This window comes from Amblyraja radiata, chromosome 14 (assembly GCF_010909765.2).
Source record: "Amblyraja radiata isolate CabotCenter1 chromosome 14, sAmbRad1.1.pri, whole genome shotgun sequence".
Taxonomy (NCBI): domain Eukaryota; kingdom Metazoa; phylum Chordata; class Chondrichthyes; order Rajiformes; family Rajidae; genus Amblyraja; species Amblyraja radiata.
Window position 1 is genome coordinate 12,039,402 of NC_045969.1, and position 26,142 is coordinate 12,065,543.

A 26,142-nucleotide genomic window follows, 5' to 3' on the forward strand; every position below is an offset into this window, starting at 1 on the left:
ACAGGCGGTGTGAGACCTGTCCATCACAGATGCTGCCTTACCCGCTGTGAATTAAAGGACTTACAAAAGCCACAATATGCATTTATATTGCACAAATGCCACAGTGAAATGTCTAAAATTGCCTTGCAGAAGCAGAATCAGATAAATACCGGCACGTTGAGGGCATCATAGACAAGAATATTAGCAAAGTGGTCACACTGAAGGCACAGGCGGGAAGTAGCTGGGTGACCACCAGGAAAGGTAAAAGGAGCAGGCAAAGAGTGCAGGAATCCACACAAAGAACAGTCCAAGAACTACACAGCATGGAAACAGGACCTTCGGCCCAACTTGTCCATACCAACCATGTTGTCATTCTGGGCTATCCCATTTGCATGCATCCCTCTAAACCCGATTCCCTCTGACCGGCCTATAGATCCCACTATTCTGCTTTGCTCCCTTCTCATGCAGCGGGGCAATGATGGCAATTTTTTAATCAACTGAGACCTCTAATGATTCTTGAAATATCACGGCCTATTCCTCCACAATCTCTAATGCCAACTTTCAGAACCCCAGGGTGCAGTCCTTCCGGCCCAGGTGACATCCTCCTTCAGCCCTTTCAACTTCCCAAGCACCTTCTCCCTAGTGATAGCCACTCCACTAACTTCCACTGCCTGACTCTCTTGAATTTCAGGCACGTTGCTGGTGTCTTCCACTTTGAAGACTGATGCAAAAAAACCTATTCAATTCCTTTACTCCCCATTATCACTTCTCCTGCATCATTTTCCAGCGGTCCAACGTCCACTCTTGCCTCTTTCTTACTCTTTGTATAACTGTAGAAAGTCTTGCTATCCTCTTTTATATTATTGGCTAGCTTACCTTCATATTTTATCTTTTCTAACACGCATTGCCTTTTTAGTTGCCTTCTGTTATTCTTTAAAATCTTCCCAATCCTCTGGCTTCCCACTAATCTTTGCTATGTTATACGCCTTCTCTTATAATTTGATACCCCTTGTCAGTCATGGTCACCTCTTTCACCCCCCCCCCCCCCCCCGAATCTTTCTTCCCACTTGGAATGAAAAAGTCCTGCATCTTCTGGATTAGTCCCAGAAATTCCTGGATTATTCCCAGAAGGAACTGCAGATGCGGGCTTATACCAAAGATAGACACAAAGTGCTGGAGTAACTCAGTGGGTCACGCAGCATCTCTGGAGAAAAATGATAGATTTTTCCTCCTTTTTCTCCAGAGATGCTGCCTGGCCCGCCGGATTACTCCTGATGCCACCTGCTAGTGAGGGTGGGAATAGGAAGATAGGGCAGAGGATTTGATGCACAGGACAGGGATTCAGAAAACTGGAACATTTGATCTCCATTTGGAGTAGAAGTGCCCTTTACAAGAGGGACGGGTTGCACTTGAACTGGAGCAGGATTAATATCAAAGCGGGCAGGTTTGCTCGCGCTCCTAGATTGGTTGGGAGGTGGGATCCAAAGCAGCAGTGAGGCAGATGAGAGGCTGCACTTAAATACAGAAGTCAATTACACCAAGTTCAGTAGATAAGACAGGTGGAGGACAGGGAGCACGGAACGACTGTTAAATTAAATTGCATTTATTTCAATGCAAGAGACCTTACGAGTAAGGCAGAGAAACTTGGGGCAAGAATACATGGGACTTGGATATATGTGGTCTTACAGAAAGGTAGACCAGGGTACAGATGCTACAGGTGCCAGAGGTGGAAGAAAAAGTGGGTAGTAGGGTGGGGGGGAAGCACAAGAATCATCTTCGATTAAGGAGAATCTCACGTCAGTAGTCCGATAAGACATTACTGAGGGATCATCCAGTGGGGACGTTATGGTGGAGCTGAGAAATAAGAAGGCAATGACCATCTTGCGTAGGAAACAACTGCAGATGCTGGTTTAAATCCAAGGTCGACACAAAATGCTGGAGTAACTCAGCGGGACAGACAGCATCTCTGGAGAGAAGGAATGGGTGACATTTCCGGTCGCCATCAGTCTGAAGAAGGGTCTCGACCCGGAACGTCACCCCTTCTTTCTCTCCAGAGATGTTGCCTGTCCCGCTGAGTTACTCCAGCATTTTGTGCCTACCTTGGATGACCACCTTGTAGGGATTGTGCTGGAGGCTCACAAACAGTCAACAGAAATTAGAAGAACAAATATGCATGGGGAATGTGGAGATTTGCAAGAATAACAAGTTGTCATACAAGGGGACTTTAACTTTCCCAATATAGACTGTGACTGTCATAGTGCTAAGGGCTTAGACGGGGGTGGAATTTGTTAAGTGTGTTCAGGAATGTTTCCTCAGGCGATGTATAGTCAAGTCAAGACAAGTCGAGTTTATTGTCATATGCACAAGGACGGTGAGGTACAGGTACAATACAAATCTTGTTTGCAGCCACGTAAACAATACAAGAATACTTCATTAGCCAAGTATGTTATGCAACATACAAAGAATTTAATTTGCCAAGTCAGTCATACAAATAAAAAGCAACAGAGGCACAAAATACATTTGAGCATAAACACCCACCACAGTGACTCCTCCACATTCCTCACTGTGATGGAAGGCAAAAACAAAAGTTGAATCTCTTCCCTTCTACTCAGACAGCACACTCAAACATAAATTACAGAGGAGTGGGAGAAGCTTGACTTATTCTTGGGAAATCAGGAAGTCAAGCGAGTGAGGTGTCAGTGGGGTGGGTGGGTCAGTTAGGGACTAGTGGCTATTAGTTTTAGATTATTATTATGGAAAGGACAGAACTGGTCCACATGTTAAAGTTCCAAACTTGGGCAAGATAAATTTTGGCAGGATTAGACAGCTACTTGCAAAAGTTGACCGGAGTAGGTTGTTTGTTAGCAAAGAAATGGCCGTCATGTGAGAGATTTTTTAAAGTGAGACCGGGAGAGTTCAAGGTCTGCGTGGTTATGTGGGAAGAATTGAAGGCAAGGCCAGGCAGGAGGAGGAGGATGACAAGTGATATTGAGGTTCTGGTCAGAAAAAAAGGTGTGGGTCAGGTACAGGCAGCGATAATCAAGTGAATCCCTGAAGAAGTACAGGGAATTAAGGTGTATACTTAAGAAGGAAATTGGGAGAGCTAAGTGGTGCATATGATAGCTTTGGCGGAGAAGATTTTCAGGAAAATTCACAGAGATTTTATAATTATATTTAAAAAGATATATTAACAAGGGAGGGAGGACAGCTCAAAGAGTAAAGTGGAAATCTATGTGTAGAACCATAGGAGACGGGCAAATTAATATTTCATTGTTCCCAATGAATATTTCTCCTGTGTTTTTAGTGAGGAGAAAGACATGAAGGCTAGGGAACTCAGGAAAGTTAATGGGAGAGTCTTGGGCAAAGTACTAACGTCATGTTGTATAACCAAGAACACTGCAGGAGGCTGGAAAATAAATTGGCGAGAGTCCTGGATGAGATATACGCACCATCGTTACTATGAAGAATTCTGAATAATGGACATAAATTGCTGGAGTAACTCAGCGGGACAGGCAGCATCACTGAGGAAGGAACGGGTGATGTTTCAGGTCGAGACCCTCCTTCAGACTAATGTACCTGCATTTGGAAAGTTAGGGGCAGAGTAGGGATAGTCAGCATGGCTCTGTGTGTGGGAAATCATGTCTCATACATTTGGTGAAGGTTTTTGAAGAAGTAACCTGGAAGGACGACGAGGGCAGGGCAATGTCTACATGGACTTCAGCAACGTCTTTGGTAAGATTCCGCTTGGTAGATTATTCTGGAAAGTTAGATTTGCTGGGATCGAAGGAATGTTGGCTAGTTGGATACATAATTGGCTTGATATTAGAAAGCAAAGGGCGAGGGATGTTTGCCATCGACAACAATTTCAATGAGAATGTACAAAGCATGTTTAGTAAGTTTGCAGACTACACTAAAATAGGCGATATTGTAGGCAGTGAAGAAGGTTATCAAGGATTAGAGGTTTCTTGATCAGCTGGACCTAGGAATGGCAAATGCAGTTTAATTCAGATAAGCACGAGGCGTTTCATTTTGGGAAGTCATACCAGAGTGTGAAAAAGTTGTCCCTCAGGTTCGTATTAAATCTTTTTCCTCTCACCTTAAAACTACGATCTCATGATTCTCTACACTGGGTAAAAGATTCTGCATTTGCCGTTTCAATTTCCCTCATCATCTATTCGCCTTTATAAGATCACCTCTAAGCCTTCGGCATTCCAAGAAATAAACCCCAAGCCTCCCCAACCTCTCCCTATAGCTCAGGCCCTCGAGTCCTGTCAACATCTTGTGGAATTTCTCTGCATGCTCTCCAACTTGATGATATATTTCCTATAGCAGGGTGACCAAACCTAAACACAATGTTACAAATGCGGCTGCATCAAAGTGTTGAACCATTGCAAAATAACATCGCAGCTTCGACATTCAATACCCTGACTGTTGAAGGACAATTTATGAAAAGCCTACCTGACCAACCTATCTACCTGTCACACTATTTTCATAAGATCATGAGAAAATAAGTGATAAGAGCAGAATTAGGCCATCCGGCCCATCAAGTCTACTCCGCCATTCAATCATGGCTGATCTATCTCTCCCTCCTAACCCCATTCTCCTGCCTTCTCCCCATAACCTCTAACACCCGTAACAGGAAAACACCAATTTTCAGGGAATCATGTACCTGTACTCTTACGCCCCTCTGCTCCACAACACTCCTCAGGGCTCTCTCATTCACTGTGATGGTCTTACCCTGATTTGACTCGCCAAACAAAATGCCACACCTAGCACTTATCTGCATTAAACCCCATTAGTTATCCCACAGCCCACTTGAGCAGCTGATCAAGATCCTGCTGGCATTTGAGTCTTTTTCCCCCAGGAATCACGGTTTAAAGTGAGAGAGGGAAGATTTAATGTCTGAAGAAGGGTCTCGACCCAAAACGCCACCCATTCCTTCTCTCCAGAGATGCTGCCTGTCCTGCTGAGTTACTCCAGCTTTTTGTGTCTACCCAAAATTTAATAAGACCCTGAAGGGCAACTTCTTCACACAAAAATGTAAATGGAACTATTGTTAGAAGAAGTAGTTGAAGCAGGCACAACTACAACAGTTTTAAAAGTCTTTGGTGTAGAAAAGGTTTAGAGGGATATGGGTCAAACACAGACAAATGGAACTAGCTTGGATGAGCATGGATGCTCCCTTTTCTCCAGAGATGTTGCCTGATCCACTGAGTTACTCCAGCACTTTGTGTCTATCTCGGACATGGATGAGTTGGGCCGAAGGGCCTTTTCCCATGTTGTTCAAACTCTATGACTGTAAGACTAAGCCACATGAAGAAAAATGTAGACAATATGGAGGATGAATAAAACTTTCGCCAAAGGAGTAAGTTTGGAGACAAGTTTTATGTCCCCAAAGGAAAGAGAAAGATGGGGAAGACTTGCCCGCTGAAGTAAAAAATTTGGAAATTAATCATGACCACCGGGAATGGCCAAGAGTCCAGTGGAAGCGGAACACCGGAAACTCGGAGGAATGTGGAAGGTTGCAGAGATACATTGACCAATAAAGTAAAACAGATAGAAAGGTCCAGACCCAATAGGTCACCCATCCTTTTTCTCCGGAGATGCTGCCTGACCCACTGAGTTACTCCAGCACTTTGTGTCTATCTTCGGTATATACCAGCATCTGCAGTTCCTTTCTACACTATAAAGTTAAGCCTTGTATGCAGGGTGATCCAAGTCCACAAGGTGAGAATTGGAAGAAGGATGTTTTCTTTTTTTTTTTGCGTTTGAGCCACCATTCAATAAAGTAAGACAGTACTGCAGATGCTGGTTTAAACCGAAGTTAGACACACAAAAAAAGCTGGAGTAACTCAGTGGGACAGGCAGCATCTCTGGAGAGAAGGAATGGGTGACGTTTCGGGTCGAGACCCTTGTTCAGACTGGTCAAAGTCAATAAAGGCTGGTTGATCCTCTGTGGACCCTCCTCTCCCCAGTTTCTGAGAGTATCCAGGTGTCTCTCGATCCTGTCTGGAAATATACGAGCCTGAAGGTACCGTGGGAAAGTCAGCTCGGGCTCCACAGTGGCTGGCTCCAGCTATGAGTATAGCCCAGGGTGGGACAGGAGTGGGCTTGCCTGCGAGCCCCCTCCGCGGCTGAACATTTGATCGACACTCATTGCCTGAGCTTGTGCACAGTTCGACGGCCAAAAAAACTACTTGAAATCTTATCTGAGTAGGAGGCAGCGCTTTTGGGAGGGGTGGGGGTTGTTTACAGGTGTGGGAACCGATCCAGCAATCTCTAATGGGAACTACTTCAAAGTCACTCTGTGCGAGACGAATCCCACGGGAAATCCAAACCCCCTCGTTGAACTTCAGACCTAGATAGCGTTGCACCACACACAGACGTGCAGGAGATAAAAAAAACTTAGCCTATATATATATATAGCCTATATACACACACATAAATACATCATCAGGTGAGCGCGGATTAAACCAGGGGCCATGTTCCACAATATCTTGAAGATAGACACAAAAAGCTGGAGTAAACTCAGCGGGACAGACAGTCTGAAGAAGGGTCTCGACCCGAAACGTCACCCATTCCTTCTCTCCAGAGATGCTGCCTGTCCCGCTGAGTTACTCCAGCTTTCTGTGTCTATCTTCGGTTTAAACCAGCATCTGCAGTTCCTTCTTACACATTCCACAATACCTGCATCTTTCCACAATACCCTCTCACTTCTTACTGCGAGGACGATGTACAACAACAAGGATTGTGTCCACCGCTATACTTTATAACACTTTATAATAAAGGTGCGCACCTTTCACCAGATTTTAATTTCTTAGCCGTTCAACATTTTTTACATCACATTTGCACTAAGGAATTGCAACTTACTTCTCATCCACATGGAGACTTGGAGGGCACTTGATGGCAAGCCATGTTTTCCAGTTAACGTGTCGGATTTTGTAAACCTGTCCAAAACCACCCGATCCAACTTTCTCCCAGCTCATAAACTCGTCAGAATCAAAGGTCTTTAGCAGTCCCATTCCCCGGGAGAACTGCTCCTGTTTCTCCATCGTGTTCGATGTCTCTTTTACGTTTCCCAAACAAACAAAACTTCTTCTCTTCCTTTTTTTCCCGACGTGTGTGTGTGTACGTCTGCTCCACGATCTGTCTGGTCAGGTGTTCAAGGTGTGTTCATTTACTCAACACTGACATCATTTCCTATTGCAACATAGAGGTTAACCACCCCTTCAGGAATGTGCAGACTTTTTTCACTGTTCTTTAAAGCCTGCCTTTTCACTCTACCCAATATTAGCACACGAAATGCTGGAGTAACTCAGCGGGACGGGCAGCAACATTGGAGAGAAGGAATGGGTGACGTTTCGGGTCGAGACTCTTCTCCAGTGAATACCTGCGTCGATATAACCACATATAACAATGACAGCACGGAAACAGGCCAACTCGGCCCTTCTAGTCCGCGCCGAACACTTATTCTCCCCCAGTCCCATCTACCTGCACTCAGACCATAACCCTCCATTCCTTTCCCGTCCATATACCTATCCAATTTATTTTTAAATGATAAAATCGAACCTGCCTCCACCACTTCCACTGGAAGCTCATTCCACACAGCTACCACTCTCTGAGTAAAGAAGTTCCCCCTCATGTTACCCCAAAACTTCTGTCCCTTAATTCTCAAGTCATGTCCTCTTGTTTGAATCTTCCCTACTCTGACTAACAGATTTGTACAAAAATCATGATTTGATCAGGTGGGCACACAGTCTCTTGCAAAGAGTAGAGGACATCGGGGGACAGAAGACATAGGTTTAAAGTGAAGGGGAAAATATTTAACAGGAATCTGAGAGGTATCTTTTTCACACAAAGGATGTTGGGCGTATGGATTGAGCTGCCAGAGTAGTTGGGATAGGGACTATCCCAATGTTTAAGAAACAGACCGGTACATGGATAGAACAGGCTTGGAGGGATATGGACCAAATGCAGGCAGGTGAACTTGTGTAGCTGGGACATGTTGACTGGTGTGGGCAGGTTGGGCCTGTTTCCACACTGCATCACTCTGACTCTATGACAACGCACACACTACATGCGCCAAAGTGACTAAAAGATTTGTATAAAATCATGAGAGGAATGGATCAGGTTGATGCACAGAGTGTGTCTTGCCCAGAGCTGGGGAATCAAGGATCTAAAGACATACGTTTAAGGTGAAGGGGAAAAGATTTAACAGGTATCTGAGGGGTATCTTTTAACTATTTAAACTATTCCATCAGGGACTGGATTGTTTTTAGTGTTATTATGTGTGAAATGTTTTAAATTTCATGTGCGATGCTCCGGTATTCCCTGGTAAACGTCTTTTCATTTTGCACTGTACAACTGTTGCTTGCAAGGTGACAATAAAGGTTGATTGATTGATTGATTGATTAATCTGAGATGACTGGGTGGCTGTGTGAACTGTGAGGAGGATGCTATAAGGATGCAGGGTGACTTGGACAGGTCGGGTGAGTGGGCAGATGCATGGCACATGCAGTTTAATGTGGATAAATGGGAGGCCCGTTTCCACACTGCAAGTGCTGGAGTAAATCAGCGGGTCAGGCAGCATTTCCGGAGAACATGGATAGGTAACGTTTTGGGTTAGGACCCTTCTTCTAAATGACAAACATTTAAAAAAATTTCAAAATAGACTTTATTTGAGAATTAAATATATACAATACATGATCCTTACAAAATTCCATCTGACATTCTCAGAGACTATACATACATACAATACAGTTTCCCCAAATCACAAATTTATACCGCCACCCTTGCCAATCATGTGGCCCACTGGCATGGAATCCCTTCCCTTACTTTCAGGGGCGTCTTCACCACACCCTGCCCCCCATGTCCAGCAGCGGAAGGAGCCTAGACCGTGGTCCTCCCCCACCGAGCCTTGGCGTTGGCTGCACCGAGCTTCAGTGCGTCCCTCAGCACGTACTCCTGCAGTTTGCAGCGGGCCAGTTGGCAACATTCCCCGATGGACATCTCGCTCCGCTGGGTGGTCAACAACGCTCGGGCAGACAAACATTGTATCAAGCACTGAAAATAGTCCAGTACAAATAAACCATCCAAACAGCTCCCATTAGAAGCTTTTTATTTAGGAACATTTTAGCTGATGGCATTACTACTTCTGAGAGAAAGAAACAAAAGGCACAGCACCTTTTATTTGTCTTTCAGGACATTCTAAAACACTTTAAAGGTGGTTAAGTACTTTAAAGCTGATTAAGCAGCTTAAAGATGTAATCATTTGTGTAATGCAGCCAATTTACACCTTGCGAGTTCCCACAAGTGGCCATAAGATAAAGACCAGACAATGTATTTTCAGGTTTGTTGAATGTCGAATCAACATTTGCAGTAACTCTGCTTTTCCACTTCCAAATAATGACAATAATCTTTTACATCCACCTGCAAGTGTAGTGAAATGGAGACACAAGAGAGTGCAAATGATGCAATTTGGAGCACAAATAATCTGCTGGATGAAACCTGCAGGTCAAGTAGCAAAATGTAGACACAAGGAACTGCAGATGCAGGTTTACCAAAACGATTCACAAAGAGCTGAAGAAATTCTGTGGATCAGGCTGCCTCTTTAAAAAACATGGATAGGCAATGTCTTGGGTTGGGACCCTTCCTCAGACTGATTGCAGTGGAGGTGGGGGGTTGGGGATGGGGCAACGCCTTGCAAATGATAGGTGCATACCACAAAGAGGCAGTGGCAGGTGAGGTTGAACATCTTTTCCACCCAGGAGAGGAGATGGTGCCTCAGCTGACTACTTCTTCTCAGAGGTAATGTGGCATTCTAGCGTAAAATTGACGGAGTACCACTGTATGTAAACAAAATATGCTGGAGAAACTCAGCGGGTGAGGCAGCATCTATGAAGCGAAGGAAATAGGCGACGTTTCGGGTCAAGACCCTTCTTCCGACTACTGTATACTGCCTTTTAGAAGTGTAGCACTCTTTAGACTTTAGAGATAAAGCGCAGAAAAAGGCCCTTCGGCCCACCGCACCAACCACCAACACCCGTACACCAGCACTGTCCTACTCACTGGGGACAAGTTACAGAATCCAATTAACCGACAAACCTGTACGGTACAGACAGCACCCGTTGTCAGGATTGAACCCCAGGTCTCTGGCACTGCAACGCAGCGACTCTACCACTGCTCCATCCCACTCCTTTAATTCTACACTGTAGCACCAGCCAAGGGTTTGTACTGTAATCTCTGGCCAGGACCAAATTTGGTGACAGGAAAGCAGACGACTTGGGCCTCTCAAAGTATCCAACTCTGTATAACTAAGGCCTCTGCATTGGGGATATTGGCCAGGAAGAGCACACACCATTTGAGTATCTTTCCATCGCTGCGAGGTGCACGCTGCAATTGTCACAACCTTCAGAAACATAGAGGCCAGAGACTCTTATCGACTGGAACAAAAGTTTTGTGCCAGGATTGCCAGTGACTTTAACATTTAAACTCACTTGTCCTAATTTGATCAAAGGCTCTGCTGGCCATTTGAAGCCTCTGAATCTCTATAATTGTAGGGCGATGTAATGGGGACAGGTTGGTTGAGGACCTTTATCTTGCCAATGTTGTTTGCGATGTCACGCTCTCATGTGCTTCAATGTATGTTAACAATTACATGGGACCCAGGGTGGGGAGGCAAATTTGGATCTAAAATTGGCTTGGCAGTAGAAGAGAGGGTGGTAGCGGAGGGCTGCTTTTGAGGTTGGAGGCCTGAGACCAGCAGTGTGCTGTAGGGATTCATGCTAGGTCCCCTGTTGTTTGTCAGCTATGTTAAAGATTTGGATTAAAATGTGGATGACATAGGAAGTAAATTATCGGATGACACCAAAATTGCTGTTGTCATGGACAGTGAAGAAGCTGCTCGAAAATTATAACAGGGCCTAGATCAAGTGGGAAAGAGGACCAAAGAATGGCAATTTAACTTGGGCAAATGTGCAGTGTTGCCTTTTGTTAAGTTAATCCAGCGCAGGTCTTTTCTTGTATATAGGAGGGGTCTGGAGAATGTTGTCGAACAGGGAAACAGAAGTACAAGTACATCGTTTGTTGAATGTGGTGATACAGGTAGACAGGGTGACGAGGGAGGAGTTTGGTATGCTTGCCTACATAAAATCAAGGCAATGAGTATTAGAGTTGAGGTTATGATGTTACAACTGTGCAAGATGTTGGCGAGACCACACTTGGGAGTATTGCATGCGGTGGTAGCTGAGCTATAGAGAGGATGTCATTAATAGCTATAGAGAGTTGCTGCCTTACAGCACCGGAGACCCAGGTTCGATCCAGACTACGTGTGCTGTCTGTTCGGAGTTTGTATGTTCTCCCTATGACCGCGTGAGTTTTCACCGGGCGTTCCGGTTTTCTCCCACATTCCAAAAACATGCAGGTTTGTAGGTTGAAGGTAGACAACAAAATGCTGGTGTAACTCAGCGGGACAAGCAGTGACTGGAGAGAAGGAATGGGTGACGTTTCGTGTCGAGACCCTTCTTCAGTCTGAAGAACCATTAAACCAGCATCTGCAGTTCTTTCCTACACAGTTTCTTATAATCTTGGTTCTGGTGGTGGGTAATTGCTATGGGTTGAACAGCTTCACATGAGTTCTGAGGATTAGCCTGTGGGAAGATTATTAGAGGCGAGGAGCAACAATGCGGCATGAAATATTGAGATTATGGGGAAGAGGAGATGGTGGGTCGGGAGGCAAAATTGCAGCAGGTTTGAGAGACAATAATGATTTTAAAGATGATGAGAACATCAGAATTGTTGGAGAGGATGCGATTACCAACTGCACCAATCGCCATGATGGATTGCAGTCTAGGCTTGATAATTAGGAATACAAAAGAACAGAAGTTGCAGTCCTGAAAGAGATTTTCCATTCCGTAACTGAATGTAGAAAAAAGTGGACAAAGTGCTGGAGTAACTCAATGGGTCAGATAGCATCTTTGAAGGACATGGATAGGTGATATCCATATCCATCAGAGACTCACTGCCTTACCCGCTGAGTTACGCCAGCACAAGATTTCAGCTTCTGCAGTTTCTTGTCTCTGTAGACCGAAATGGATTTGGAAGAGGAAGAAAGATAGTAAGCGAGGGAAGGAAACGATGACCGATTACCCTATGAATGCTTGTTATTTGACCCTTGTTATTTATCCTTGTGATTTGGATGATCAGCCATGATCATATTGAATTGTGGTGCTGTCTCGAAGGGCTGAATGGCCTACTCCTGCATTTAATTTCTACATTTCTATCCTGATCCCGGCCTACATTTATTCTCCACAATTGCTTCAAAACTGTAAAAAGCGGTGTTGTTTTTCTCCTCAAATGTATTAATGCTATTATCTTCATTAACACCTTGTGAAAATGTTTTCCCTCCCACTCTCTAGTCACAGAGCTTTCTCCTGAATCCCCTTTTGGATTTTGATTGTGACACGAAACTGGTGAAGTCTGGTAAAACTGGTGTGAGGAGTATAATAGACCACAAAAGGACATAGAAAGGGCATTTAAATTGGAAGATAAATAGCAGATAATGCTTATTATGAAGTGTGAATATCTTTAGCAGAAGGCAAAGAAAGGAAATAATAATGGGCAGTTATAAAGGACATGGAGGATTAGATAACCCAAGTGTAAATCTTTGCAGTTCGTGTTGAGAGCAAGGTTAATTAAGTCCAAAAGATTCTGGACTTCAGAAACAGAAATAGAAAATCACGGATAATTTGATCATTCTGTAGAAAACACGTGCAAGGTAGAAAATGGAGTAACACATCGTATTTTGGTTACCATAATTTAGGAAGGCTTAGGTCCTGTAAAGAATTCATAGAAGCTCTATGGGAATGTGATTCCATGATCACAATGGTGGTGCTGGCTCGAAGGGCCGAATGACTCCTGCACCTATTGTCTATTGAAATAGAGAAAAGAGTACGATAAGGAAAGACTATTACTTTACTCATGTAAGAATGGTAGAAACATTGCTAAATATGGTTTTCAAAAAGGAACTGGTTAGGTGTTTGAGGGAAATATTTTGCAGAGCTGTAGGGGAAAAAAACATCACAGGAATAGAACTACCCAAATTGCTCTACAAATGACTCAGCATAAATTCAATAACTGCTTCATAACAATTCTGTTACATAATTTATTAACACTGAACACTTTGTAAATATTTGTGTGGAAGAAGAGATCAGAATTCACAATCATCCACAACAGTTGTTTAGTCACTGAAATTAAAGTACATTTTAATTTTGCCTCAGTAGTGCACGAGCAGGTGACATGTCCACGCAACAAAATCAGCTCCAGAATAAGTCCTAGAAGTAACTCCACAATGCACCAAAGCCAACCTTCACTCAGGCTAGACAGGGGTTGCAAGAAAATACCTGGGAAGCATAAAGTTGGATTTAAATCAGGGTTTAAGCACACTGGTGATATAACTGCATTTTGTGACATAATTCACACAATGCTCATAGAACATTTCAAAATGAAATACTTAAAGGCACTGTAGAGATGTGCTTTCTGCTAAAACTGAATAGGGTGAGTACTTTAGAAACACACACCATTTTGGAAAGCAATATGGAGATCCTTCTAAGTGTGCAATGATATATTTGGAATCAGCTGGAGAATATATATTCAATGTGTGGATGTTTCTCACTTGGAATGATTATTAACATGCCAGTGGAGTGCATCTACAGCCTAACTCGATGCTCAAATCGGACAGGCCACATATGCTTTTGAATAATTTTCCGTAATGTCAGTGGCGGATGCCTTTAAAATTTGCTAGATTCACGTTGCAAAATGAAATTTACAATTACAAAGGGTACATAATAACACTTATTGCAAGGGTGAGATGTTATTTTCTTACTTGCAGTGAGTTCTCTAATTTCTGGATGGCTCCCAAATAAACTCCTAAAGTCTCATTAAAAATACAATACATCCTAGCAAGGGAAGAAGTGGTGGGAAGAGTCTGGGTTATTCCATACGAAAATAATCTTTTCACTTAAATTTGTCGGAACATATATAGCCTATCACCATCTCGTTCAAATCAAATGGTTTTCAACAAGGAAATAGTAGTTGGCAATGGACTTATTGCTATTGTTCAAAAACACTCTTATATTTTACTGAGCAGTCGCTCAAAACAGGATTGGGGAGGTATAATATTGCATTACAAAAAATCAAAAGTACTTTTGTTCCCAGTATAATGATTGCTCTTTAAAAAAAACATTGGCCTGGTGATTTAAATAGGCATAGAGTAATCAGCTTTATTTTTATTTGTTCCTGGAACACATCATTCATCCAGGGTTTATTGCCCATCCCTATTGCCCAGGAGACAGAGGCAGCGAGTTTAACATGGACATTACTTGTTTACTTCCTCTTTGGAACCGGGAGGGACATGGATGGAGGCATAAAGTATGCCAGACAAACTTGAAACAACTGCAAAGTACTGCTCAATAAGAAACCTTGATTTAACAAACTCGGACAGAGCAAAAATGTCAAGCTACAGAGACATCAAAACAGTGTTATACAAAGTCTATTGCATACATAAACATTAACAAGTCTGCACTCGCTGGGCTGAATGGGATGGTGCTCCTTGTAGGCGAGGCTCCCTCTGGGAGCATGTGCTCATAAAAATGCACTCCCACTTCAGTCAGCGTGAGGTGAATCATGTTTACAACACTATCAACAGCATCCTGGCAGAACCCAGTACAAAACATAGCAACAAAATCATATTGAAACCAGAACATCGTAAACGGCTTGTAACTGTACTGGAAACATTTTTAATTGTTCCAACGATACTAGTTACTAGTGCGAGCCTTTACAATATCAGCAACATCATATTGCCATTGCACACACTGTTTATAATATCAAATTCAATTAAAATACTGGGTGGTTTCCACAGCTAAAGAGGAAAAATCAAAAAAACTGTGGAGGCTGGAAATATAATTAAAAACTTTAAACTACCATTATAAATAACGTACCACAATCTGAGCAACAACAGTTTACAACGTATTCATTTAACAGGATATCAAGTTAAAACAAACACTCAAACGCATTTCACATTGCGGGAAATGTTCTACTTAATGGAAAATATCACTTATTCGTTACCGTTGACTTTTTTTACACACAGCAGTGTACGCAAGGCAGTAGTAAGGAATGGAAACTGGACCCGTATGTTGGGCGATGTCGGAAATGGCTCTGCCATTTTGTTCCGTTCATAACCAGATAGTTTTCACACCTCGATGACCTATCCATAAATGTTATAAATCTAAAAATCATTAAAAATTAAAAATAGAATTCTGTGCTTTCCCAAGCAATTGCGTCCTATTCTGCCATTTTGATGCATCTTATGCCGTTGTGGCAGTGATGGCAATCTAAGTTTTATAAAAAAGGCTGGGATCTTATTGCCTGTTCCAGCCACCTGCTGCAGTTTTTTGGAACGAGGCAACAACCTCCCTTGCCCTTATGCTCAAAATTACACTACTGTTCTAAGGATTCTGCTGTTTCATTAAGGCAACATGCACGGGAGAAATACACATATGTGTGTCAATTTGATGATGGCTTCATAAATAAATTTTAAGGAAGATTTGTGCCCAGTCCTGATGTAACTAATCTCTTGTTATCCATGTATATCGAGACAAAGTAGATAGGAGAGACTTATAAGTGTAAAACATCAGTGTTATCAACACTGCACGTCAGGATGAATTAACCAGCCTTGTTGCTCTTTGAGATAGAGTAATTTGTTGAGATTTCAGTCATCGCAGAACCACAATATGATAGAATTGCACTGATCCTCATTCATTTTGACACTAGTGTATGGGTAAAACTAGCAAGACTGGCAGTAATTGTCCAACTTTAGGGGATCCAACAAATTTGCTAGGCCACATGAACAAGCTCTTGAGGGTGAACTATAATGGTATAGAATGGAAGTCGATATAAGCCAGACAAGTTAGATTTAGAGTTTTCCATCATTCAAACTGCACTGCTGCTGGTAATTAGTTTCCATCAATGGTATTATGATGGAGCCACTATTACAAATCGGCAGCAATCTAAGTGTCACAATACAAAGCAGATAACTCCTGCCTGACAGTTTAGTTTGCTCATCAGTCGGTTTTGAGAACTACTGCAATTTACAAAACAATCTCAAAAACATAAAGGCTTTTATAAGCCCAATAACTCCTTTGGTTTCATTTAATGACTGTGTAATTATAAGTTACACACCTTGCTAGAAAAGGTGGAAACCGTCATAAAATCTTCATAAAAATTCAATTAAAACACATTCATTGCTAAAAGGCGGAGGGTGGACAAATTTGGGTTGCTTTCTCTGGAGTGTCAGAGGTGGAGGATAAACCTGATTCAAGTTTGTAAAATTATGAGAGGCATAGATTGGGTAGTCGGTCAGACCAGAGCGCATAGCTTTAAGGTGAAAGGGCCAAAGTTTAAAGGAGATATGCAGGACGAGTATTTCTTCCACAGAGGATGGAGGTGCCTGTAACATGCTGCCAGGAGGGTGGTGGTGGCAGATACGATAGTGGTGTTTAAGAGGCTTTTAAATGGGCACATGCATGGAATGGAAGGGTATGGATGACATGCAAGTAAATGAGATTACTTTAGCTAGGCATCATTTTCAGCAAAGACAATATGGGCATAGGGGCGTGATCCTGTGCTTTTCTTTTCTATGTTCTGTGTTAGCCAGTCAGGGAGCACCTGTGGAAAGAGAACCCAGTTAACGTATTGGGTTAGCAACAGTTCCTCAGAACAGTTGCCCCCAGAAGTTTGCCCTGAGCAATGGGCTATCATCACCTAAACCACTAATGTCATCCCATCAGCATCAACATAAAGACCAAATCTCTTCCCAACAAGAAGGGCTGAGAAAACGATCTATAGTTTATCAGCAATTTGCCCATTTCAAAGCACAAAGATGCTTTTTTGTTGGTTACCAAAACATCATGTACATGTAGGAAATTAATGAATGTCAGTGCATGCAGTAAGTATTAACGAGTGACTTTGTTCCTCAAAGACTCCATCCAACTCCAGTCTACATGCCTATCCCAACTTTGTGCAATGCGATAAAGGAAATGGAGAGAAGAAAATTACCAGGCAATATCCTCATCATGAACACCATATCTTCTCTAATATAATCCTTTCACTTCCCAATACAATCCTACAAATATGTGGCCTCTTCTCACTTGTTTCATTGGTTTTACTAAGCCTCGCAAGCCTATAATGAAAACTCAGGCCATCCTCCCAAGCTCAGAGGCAAAGAAACTACAGCACTGTGAGACAGAAGGAAAAATATGTTGATGTTTATCTAAAGCACGAGACACAGCAAAAAGTAGCCACTTATTCCTGATAATGTTGAGTCCACAGGATCCCATTAACTATAACTCCACCTGCTCACTTTCATTATTTAGGTAACGTTTTTTGAGAAAAGTTGGTGACCAAGGCTTTACTGCTTCACCAACTTGAATGATGACTACCCAATAATCTGAATCCCAAGCCCTTGTGCTATTTTCTCCAGTGTTTCCACGGGGTCTAGGGAGGAACTGTCGTCGTTCCTCTCATGGGCAGCAGCAGGTTTAGGTGTTGTTTGGGCTACATTTCTGAGGACACAATGGATAGGAAAGTCTCTTCCAGAAAGTCCTACATCCAGCTCACCCACTTCTGGTGCTTCTGAAGAGTCACAGTACTTTGGCTGCAAGTTTTTGTGCATGGGTTTGGCTGGTGGTTTAGTTTCCTGCTGCCTATCACATCTTAATGGAGCAGCTGGGGCAAGGTAGTCATCTTCCCTTGTTGCTTTCCCAGGTGGAGGTTTCCTGGAGAGAACCTTATGACAGGAGTCCAGTGCTGGTAGACATGTATCCAGTGCTTTTCTTCGGCGGCCTCGTCTCTTCTCTAGGTCCTTGATGATTTGCTGTGTCAGCTCAATGGTTTCATAGCGGACCATATGCAGCTGTAAGTATCCATCTGCATGCTCTTTGTACCTACATAGTTAACGCAAAAAAGTCAGTTCTTGTGTGATTTTTGTTTTACATTAAAATTTAATATTTTGCATTTGAGAATGAAGAATGTGGGAGGTTTAATGGGTGCCGTAATAAAATCCTGCCTTGAAATGTTTTTAGAATGTGCCAAAGTGCTTCACAGTCAATGAAGTGCTATGAAACATAGTCACTCCTACAACATAGAAATAGTAGAGAGAGATTTTATAAGGACTGGGCTTAAATCTAACTAAAGTTACCGGGACAGCCGCTTGCCTATTGACATCCTAATGCAAAGTGATTGTGCTGGCTCTCCATGTTTATACTTAAACAAATCGTCCTAAAATCAAAACTACAATGTCCATTAGATATACTTTGAGCACAGCCGATCCTTCTGGACATGATGCACCAAGTGAATTGGGTTACCTGTTACAACCTGCAATGTAACAGAATGACAAATGGAAATCAAACTGGAGAAATTAGGCAATTTATTTGGGCACTAAATGTCAGAGTATAGAATGATGTGGAAAAAGAGACAGAGTGCATTTCCTAGGTCTCTTAAAAGATGGCAATTAAGGTTCATAATATGGTTAAAAAATACATAGATTTATTAATCTAGGCACAAGGTGGTTTTGCTGTAGGTATATAAAACATTATTTTGCAGCACAGATTGAATACTGAGTACAGTTCTGTTCTTAACTATAAAAGATTTATTGTGCCAGAAAAGATGTGGATGGGGATATACACGGATGCTGCCAGCATTGGAAATGATCAAATTAGTTTACAAATTTTCTTTGGGACTGATGAATATAAGGAAAGACATAAGAGGTATAAAATTATGATGGGCCCAGCTGGAATAATAGGATGGACATTTTACCTGTTCAAAAGCCAAGAGGCATAAATTTAATATAATGGGTAGAGGTATTAGAGGGAAGAAATAAGCTAGCTGATCCTTTCACCCAGAGGGCGTGGGCCTGGAACTTTCTCTCTGCAGGGGTAATATAGCCTGCAGAAATATGCAGCATCAGCAATAATCAGGCTGATAATCTTGCCCACCTGAATCGTGCATGCCCAGATGGCCACTTCAACTGATGCATCTTGCGGAGGTGCATTGTTAGAGTATAGGCCCACGAAAAACATTTGGCACAGATATGGCACTTGTATCGAGGCTTTGTTTCCCCCTGGAAAGAAAACAGACAATAATAGCACATCAAATCAATAAGGTGAAATCTTTTTTTGAAAACAAAATGCAATGTCCCTTTTCCTATTCAAGGACGATTGGATAAACACTTTAAAAGGCCATCGTGTTCTGCAGGGGTTTTCTTCCACAAGATGGCAGGCAAGTTAAAAGATCCAATGCAAGGTCAGATTTAAATGTGGGACTTATTCCAATTGTTACATTGTATGTGCTTCAAGGTCAGCAGCACCTGAACAGATCTCCAGTTCTGGTTACAGATTTTGCGTGATGTCTTTGGGAATTCATGTAGTGGGAGGACATGTACAGTAAGTGGCACAGCGTGAAGGGATGTTGATGAACAGAGACCTCTAGAGGATCCACATCTACAGTTCCCTGAAAGTGACAACACAGGTGGATAGAATGTGAAGAAGACATAGAGCATGCTTGGCTTCATTAGACAAGGCATAAAATATAAGTGTTGGGACTTAATGTTGCAACTTTAAAATACTAGTTTGATAATGCTTGGAGTATTGTGCGCAGTTTTAGTGGTCACATTATAGGAAGGATGTAGACAAAAGTGCTGGAGAAACTCAGCGGTTAAGACAGCATCTATGGAGCGAAGGAAATAGGCAATGTTTCGGGTCGAAGCCCATCATCAGACTGATGTAGGGTGGAGGGGGGGGTGGGAAGAAGAAAGGAAGAGGAGGAGCCAGAGGGCTGAGGGAGAGCTGAGAGGGGGAGGAGACAGCAAGGGCTACAGGAAATTGGAGAAGTCAATGTTCAAGCCGCTGGGGTGCAGACTGCCCAAGCAGAATATGAGGTGCTGCTCCTCCAATTTCCGATGGTGCTCACTCTGGCCATGGAGGAGGCCCTGGACAGAAAGGTCGGATTCGGAATGGGAGGGGGAGTTGAAGTGCTGAGCCACAGGGAGATCAGGTTGGTTAATGCGGACCGAGCGGAGGTGTTTGGCGAAATGATCGCCTAAGCCTGCGCTTGGTCTCAACGATGTAGATCAGCTGGCATCTAGAGCAGCGGATGCAATAGATGAGGCAATAGAAGGATGTAGATGCTTGAGAAAAATGCGAGGCATCAAGAAGCAATAGGCAATAGACAATAGGTGCAGGAGTAGGCCATTTGGCCCTTCGAGCCAGCACCGTTATTCAATGTGATCATGGCTGATCATCCCCAATCAGTACCCCGTTCCTGCCTTCTCCCCATATCCCCTGACTCCGCTATTTTTAAGAGCCCTATCTAGCTCTCTCTTGAAAGCATCTAGAGAACCTGCCTCCACCGCTCTCTGAGGCAGAGAACTCCACAGACTCACCACTCTCTGTGAGAAAAAGTGTTTCCTCATCTCCGTTCTAAATGGCTTACTCCCTATTCTTAAACTGTGGCCCCTGGTTCTGGACTCCCCCAACATCGGGAACATGTTTCCTGCCTCTAGTGTGTCCAAGCCCTTAACAATCTTATATATTTCAATGAGATATCCTCTCATCCTTCTAAACTCCAGAGTGTACAAGCCCAGCTGCACCATTCTCTCAGGATATGACAGTCCCGCCATCCCGGGAATGAACCTTGTAAACCTACGCTGCACTCCCTCAATAGCAAGAATGTCCTTCCTCAAATTAGGGGACCAAAATTGCACACAACACTCCAGGTGTGGTCTCACTAGGGCTCTGTACAACTGCAGAGGGACCTCTTTGCGCCTATATTCGATTCCTCTTGTTATAAAAGCCAACATGCCATTCGCTTTCTTCACTGCCTGCTGTACCTGCTTTTGTTTTTGACTGAAGGACTTTAGTTATGAGCAGAGATTGGAAAGGCTGGACTTATTTTCCTTGGAAACAAAGGAGGCTAAGAGTTGATCTGTTAGAAAGAGCAATATGATGGGAGGCACAGGTAGGATAAGACATACAAAATCATTTCTCCATGGTTGGAGCACCAAAAACAAACAAGCATAGGTTTAATGTGATAGGAAGGAGGTTTCAAAGGAATCTGAGGATCAAGTTTGTTTGACTTTTCTTTAAAGCAAAAGACAGTGGTTGATATTCACAATGCCCTGCCAGAGGACACTTCGGAGTCAGATATAATTACAACTTTTAATAGGCATTTAGGCAGGTGCTTAAATAATCAAGCCATATAAGGATATTATCTTAATGTAGGCAAATAGGATTAGTATAGATGGGTAAAAAGGTTGGCATAAAAGTGCTGTACAACTCTATGATGTACAATCGAGCAACAGGAAACCCACAGTGTGCACGAACTATCATTAATAGTTAGTGGGGGACAAAAACAAGAAAGAAAAAGATTAAGAGTTGGATCCCAAAATCTGAAGTGACTTCAAATTCAGTACTCCGAAGTGCACATAATTTCACAGTAATTCGTAGAGCATTCATCACTGGGTCACTCACTTCATGTATTCTTCTGTAGTGCTGTTTAAGTGTTTGCAAACTGCGAGCACTAAAGTTACACCCATCAGAGCTGCAGTGGTATGTGGGCTCATCATTGTGTGTCTCAATGTGTTTCCTTAGGTCGTACAAATTCTTAAAACTGAAATTTAAAGACAAATATGGATTACACACCCTTTGACGGAAGGAATTTTAGAGAAATATCATTGGACTCCGAGCCTATATGTTACATTAATCACTGCGATCTATCATCTCATCACACACCTTAAAGCCATAATATTTTCAGAATTTATAGTTTGAATTTTCATTCTCCAAAACTACTTTAATATACACATTCTAATGGTTTATTTAAAGATACCAACATTTTCAGCTTTGTACCGCAGCCATAAATTTAATCCAAATAGTCAAAGAAATAAAGATAACACCCGAGAGACTGCAGATGACAGAATCTTGAGCAAAATACAAAGTACTGGAGAAGTTCTGCAGATTGAGCAGCATCTGTGGAGGGAAATGATGGCGTTTCAGGTCAGGACTAAAACATCTGAACAAGCGATCTGACCCGAAATGTTGTCTGTCCATTTCCTTCCAATGATGCTGCCTGGCCTGATGAGTTCCTCCAGCACCATGTATTTTGTTAAAGAAATAAATCAGTCACTTATGTGTAAGATAGTCACAGTGTTACACAGTCTAACTGTTAAATTATGAGGAAAAAAGTTAATTGAATGCCTCTATCGTTAAAAGTAATGATCAGAGTTTGTATTACCAATGAATCAACATGATCGGTTCCCAGAATTCCCTCAACTTAATGCCTGATTTCAAGATAAACCACCATGGCCATTGTTTATCGGAAGAGCTACTATTCAGGAAACATTATCCATCAATTCAAAGAAGAACAGTGAAGTTGAAGTTTTTAAATCGCTCTGAGGTTTTTGATGGGATATTATATTAAATATTCTTATCAGGTGCAACAGATGAACTCTTTGCCTTGTCACTTCATACTGTAAACAAGCCACAGCTTGTTATGTTGCACTACACTTTGGCAATACAGATAACCGAGAAAGTTTCAAAACAAATTCCTTTCCTCAACTGAGTCATCATTGCTATGCAGAACTAGTTCTAAAGAATGCAAGTCAGTTGTAGATGGTTTTGCTTTGTAGTTTGACCAAAAGCCACTTGGTAAAACTACAAAACAGCTTTCCTTCACAGCAAACAGTCTAAAATACAATCCCCAGGATACTTTCAGGTAACATAAGCCAAGAAGATTCTAGGTTCAAGCTGTGATCTGTGGGCATGTTAGTTTCTTAATATTCCTGGATGGGCACCATAAACATGTAACCTGATATAGTAATCATGGCAACAAAATAATACAACAGTGTTACAAGTTTTAGAGGTACAGCGTTGAAACAGGCCCACCGAGTCTGTGCCGATCAACGATCAACTGTACACTAGTTCTATCCTAGACATGAGGGACAACTTACAGAAGCCAATTAACGTACAAACTTGCATGTCTGAAATGAATGGAGGAAACAGAAACACTGAGAGAAAACCCACGCAGTCACAGGGAGAACATACAAATCCCGTACAGACAGCACCCGTAGTCAGCATCGAACCCGGGTCCCTGGTGCTGTGGGGCAGCAACTCTACCACTGCACCACCCTTTAAAAGATTTAGAAAAATAAAAGATTTGGGTTATTTCATGCTTTGAAAGGTTTGGGAATATAAATGGAAATTTTAGAAGTAATTCTAAATCAGTTGGTCAGTAGGTCAGTTGGACTGCCTGCAATTTCTTAATACATAGTGAGCAAAAATTGTACTTTTGGACTTCCGGTGGCGCCATGCTGGACTAGCAGTCGCAACTTTTAGCTCCGCTGCTGTAAAATCGCGATATTTCGCGTTAAAATCGGGTCTGGAGGTCGGGACCGATTCAAAAACTCACCGGAGCCCCGGGACGTCGCGCTGATGACGTCATCAGTAAGCGCTGCGATTTAAAACGGAGGATAAAGGATTTTAAATGAAAAAACCGTCTTCAGCTCAGAGCCCTCAGAGAACAATCTCAAAACTGCTGAAAACACAGAAAACTGAAGAACAGACCTCTGAAGTGGATCCTGGAATGGCTACAAGGCCCAAGACTGAGATGGCTACTAAGGAGAAAAATGAAATGGAGGAGATAAAGAACTCGGTAAGAGAACTGAGAAAGGATATTGAGGCTGGAAACTGAAAAATGATGGAAAATATTAATGTTAAATTGATGGAAAATATGTTGAACATCAATGCTGGTAATCAAAAAGTTATTGACTACATTGGCATTATACAAAAACGAATTGAGGATGTGCATGAAGAGCTAATGGGGAGAATTAATAAAGGGGAAGAAGAATCTAAGAAGAAGTTTGAGGCTGTGCATGTAATTGTTTCTTCACAAGTAACTGCAATGAAAGACATGGAACAGTTGTTGATCAAATGGCTGAAGATATGCAGGGAATGAAGTTAGAGCTAGACAGCCTCAAGAGTCAATTGGCGAAAGTCTCAGATAAATGTCTTGATCTCGAAGCTCGCTCATGGCGCCAAATTTTACGAATACTGGGAGTAACTGAAGGAGCAGAGGGAAATAACGCCCGTGAGTTCACTGCCAACTTAATCAAAAAGGTACTCAATTCACCTGTGGAACCGGAAATTGAAGTGGCACATCGAATACCTAGATTTAAGCCAAGATCACAAGCAGATCCAGCCCACCCACGACAGATCATAGTCAAACTTCGGGACATTTCAGCACTGGAAGAGCTGATGAAAAAAATCAAATATGGAGTGAAGATGACCTTTGGAAACGACACTATCAAACTCCTCTGGGATTATCCCTATGAGATCGTGCAAAAGAGAAGAAAGTTTGCACAGACAAGACAGATTCTCCATGGAGTTAAAGATGTCAGATGTGGCGTTTTTTTATCTGGCCAGGATGCGCATTACTTTCAAGGGAAAAGAGAAAACTTTCACTAATTCGGACGCATCTTATAAATATGCCCAAGAGATTGTGGCAGAAACAGAAGATTAATTAAGGCAGCGGGACAATATGGACAATTTCTTTCCTTTTATTACTTCACAGAGAACACCTGAAGATAAGGGAAGAAACACTATTCTCTAAAAGTTTAAAATGGAAGAGCATTTCCACGTGCGCCGGTCTAGACACCTTATCTCCTTTGGATGCTTTGGAATTCAACTCAAGGACATTCTTTGTTCAAAATGAAGGAAAGACTGATAAGCAACGCAGAGACGAACAGCAGAGCCGAATGTGGAAAACATCACAAGGACAAATGGCGGTTTAAGATCTTAAAACAGCTTTACAAAATATAGAGAATTAACAATAATTAACAATACTAATATAGAAATATAAATGGAAACTAACCTGAACTATATAATGGGCAAAATGTAATAATGTGCTAAAAAGACTGACTAGCGCGTATATAGAGATAACAAATTTTAGAATTAAAGTAGATAATACTGAATGTTTAAGTGTTGTGTAGTTTGTGTGGGGAAGGGAGGAGACTCAGGCACCTGGCATAATTCCAGGAGCCTGTTTCTGGTTAACCCTTACAGCTAACAGCTTACTATTATCAAAAGTATAACTAATTATAAATAATTAGTAGATGAAAGTGTTAGATAAATAAATTTCACAGTAGCTGAACACAGATCTGATAAGTCTGAATGAAATATATATATATAGTGTAATTGGGTGAAATATAATTGATTTTGAAATGGTACCGCCCTCCTAGGTTTAGAGTAATGAAAGGAGCGGAGCTAATTGTACAACATCAACTTCGTAAATTGAATAGATGTCGAATCCCAGACGCGTGGGACACGCACTACAGTGTCGAATACTACAGACACTGTAATTTTACTTGTTCAATTTTTTTTTAAATCACAATATGTCACTACTATGTGTTTCTTTTTCAAGGAAAATCGCAAAAGGGATCTACCAAAGAAGTTAGTAATATAGAAACATAGAAATTAGGTGCAGGAGTAGGCCATTCGGCCCTTCGAGCCTGCACCGCCATTCAATATGATCATGGCTGATCATCCAACTCAGTATCCCAGTATAAACGCCCCCCAAATATCCAGAGTCCTGAGGTATGGATGCACCGTAATAAATAAGGGTATTAAAATCAGAGAAAATGCAAGATGATAAACAAAAGAAAATGGGAGGAATCACATTGTGTAGCTGGAATATAAGGGGTATTAATGAACCAATTAGAAGGGGCAAAATACTAGCTCAGTTGAAATCATATAACACGGACATTACTTTTCTACAAGAAACGCACCTTAAACATCAAGATCAGATGAAATTGAGGGCGAATTGGATAGGCGAAACATTTCACTCCTCATATATTTCGAAATCCAGAGGCACCGCAATCATTATTCGCAAAGGAATACCATTCAATTCAAAGAACATTATATCAGATAAGGAAGGGAGATATCTTATAGTTACAGGAGAGATCCATGCTACGCCAATCATCTTGGTAAACATATATGCGCCCAATTTTGATAATCCTCAATTTTTAAATAAAATCCTGAATACAATCGCAGAATTTAACTA

At 42.1% G+C, this 26,142-nt stretch overlaps 2 protein-coding genes across 4 annotated transcripts in view; both read right to left on the bottom strand.

Moving 5' to 3' along the window:
* ripk4 (receptor interacting serine/threonine kinase 4) overlaps positions 1 to 7,151 on the bottom strand; it is a 50,965-nt gene extending 43,814 nt beyond the window's left edge. Inside the window, exon 1 of the mRNA XM_033032524.1 lies at positions 6,850 to 7,151. Coding sequence (XP_032888415.1) covers positions 6,850 to 7,031 — 182 coding nt within the window. The 5' untranslated portion in view covers positions 7,032 to 7,151. The remainder of the gene's footprint in view (positions 1 to 6,849) is intronic.
* Positions 7,152 to 14,232: 7,081 nt separating this feature from the next.
* Positions 14,233 to 26,142, bottom strand: part of LOC116980374 (histone H4 transcription factor-like) — a 35,603-nt gene continuing 23,693 nt past the window's right edge. For all 3 annotated transcript variants that reach the window (XM_033032533.1, XM_033032534.1, XM_033032532.1), the window contains 3 exons: positions 21,561 to 21,699; positions 19,029 to 19,153; positions 14,233 to 17,978 (listed from right to left, as the gene is read on the bottom strand). In XM_033032533.1, coding sequence (XP_032888424.1) covers positions 17,471 to 17,978; positions 19,029 to 19,153; positions 21,561 to 21,699 — 772 coding nt within the window. In that variant the 3' untranslated portion in view covers positions 14,233 to 17,470. The remainder of the gene's footprint in view (positions 17,979 to 19,028; positions 19,154 to 21,560; positions 21,700 to 26,142) is intronic.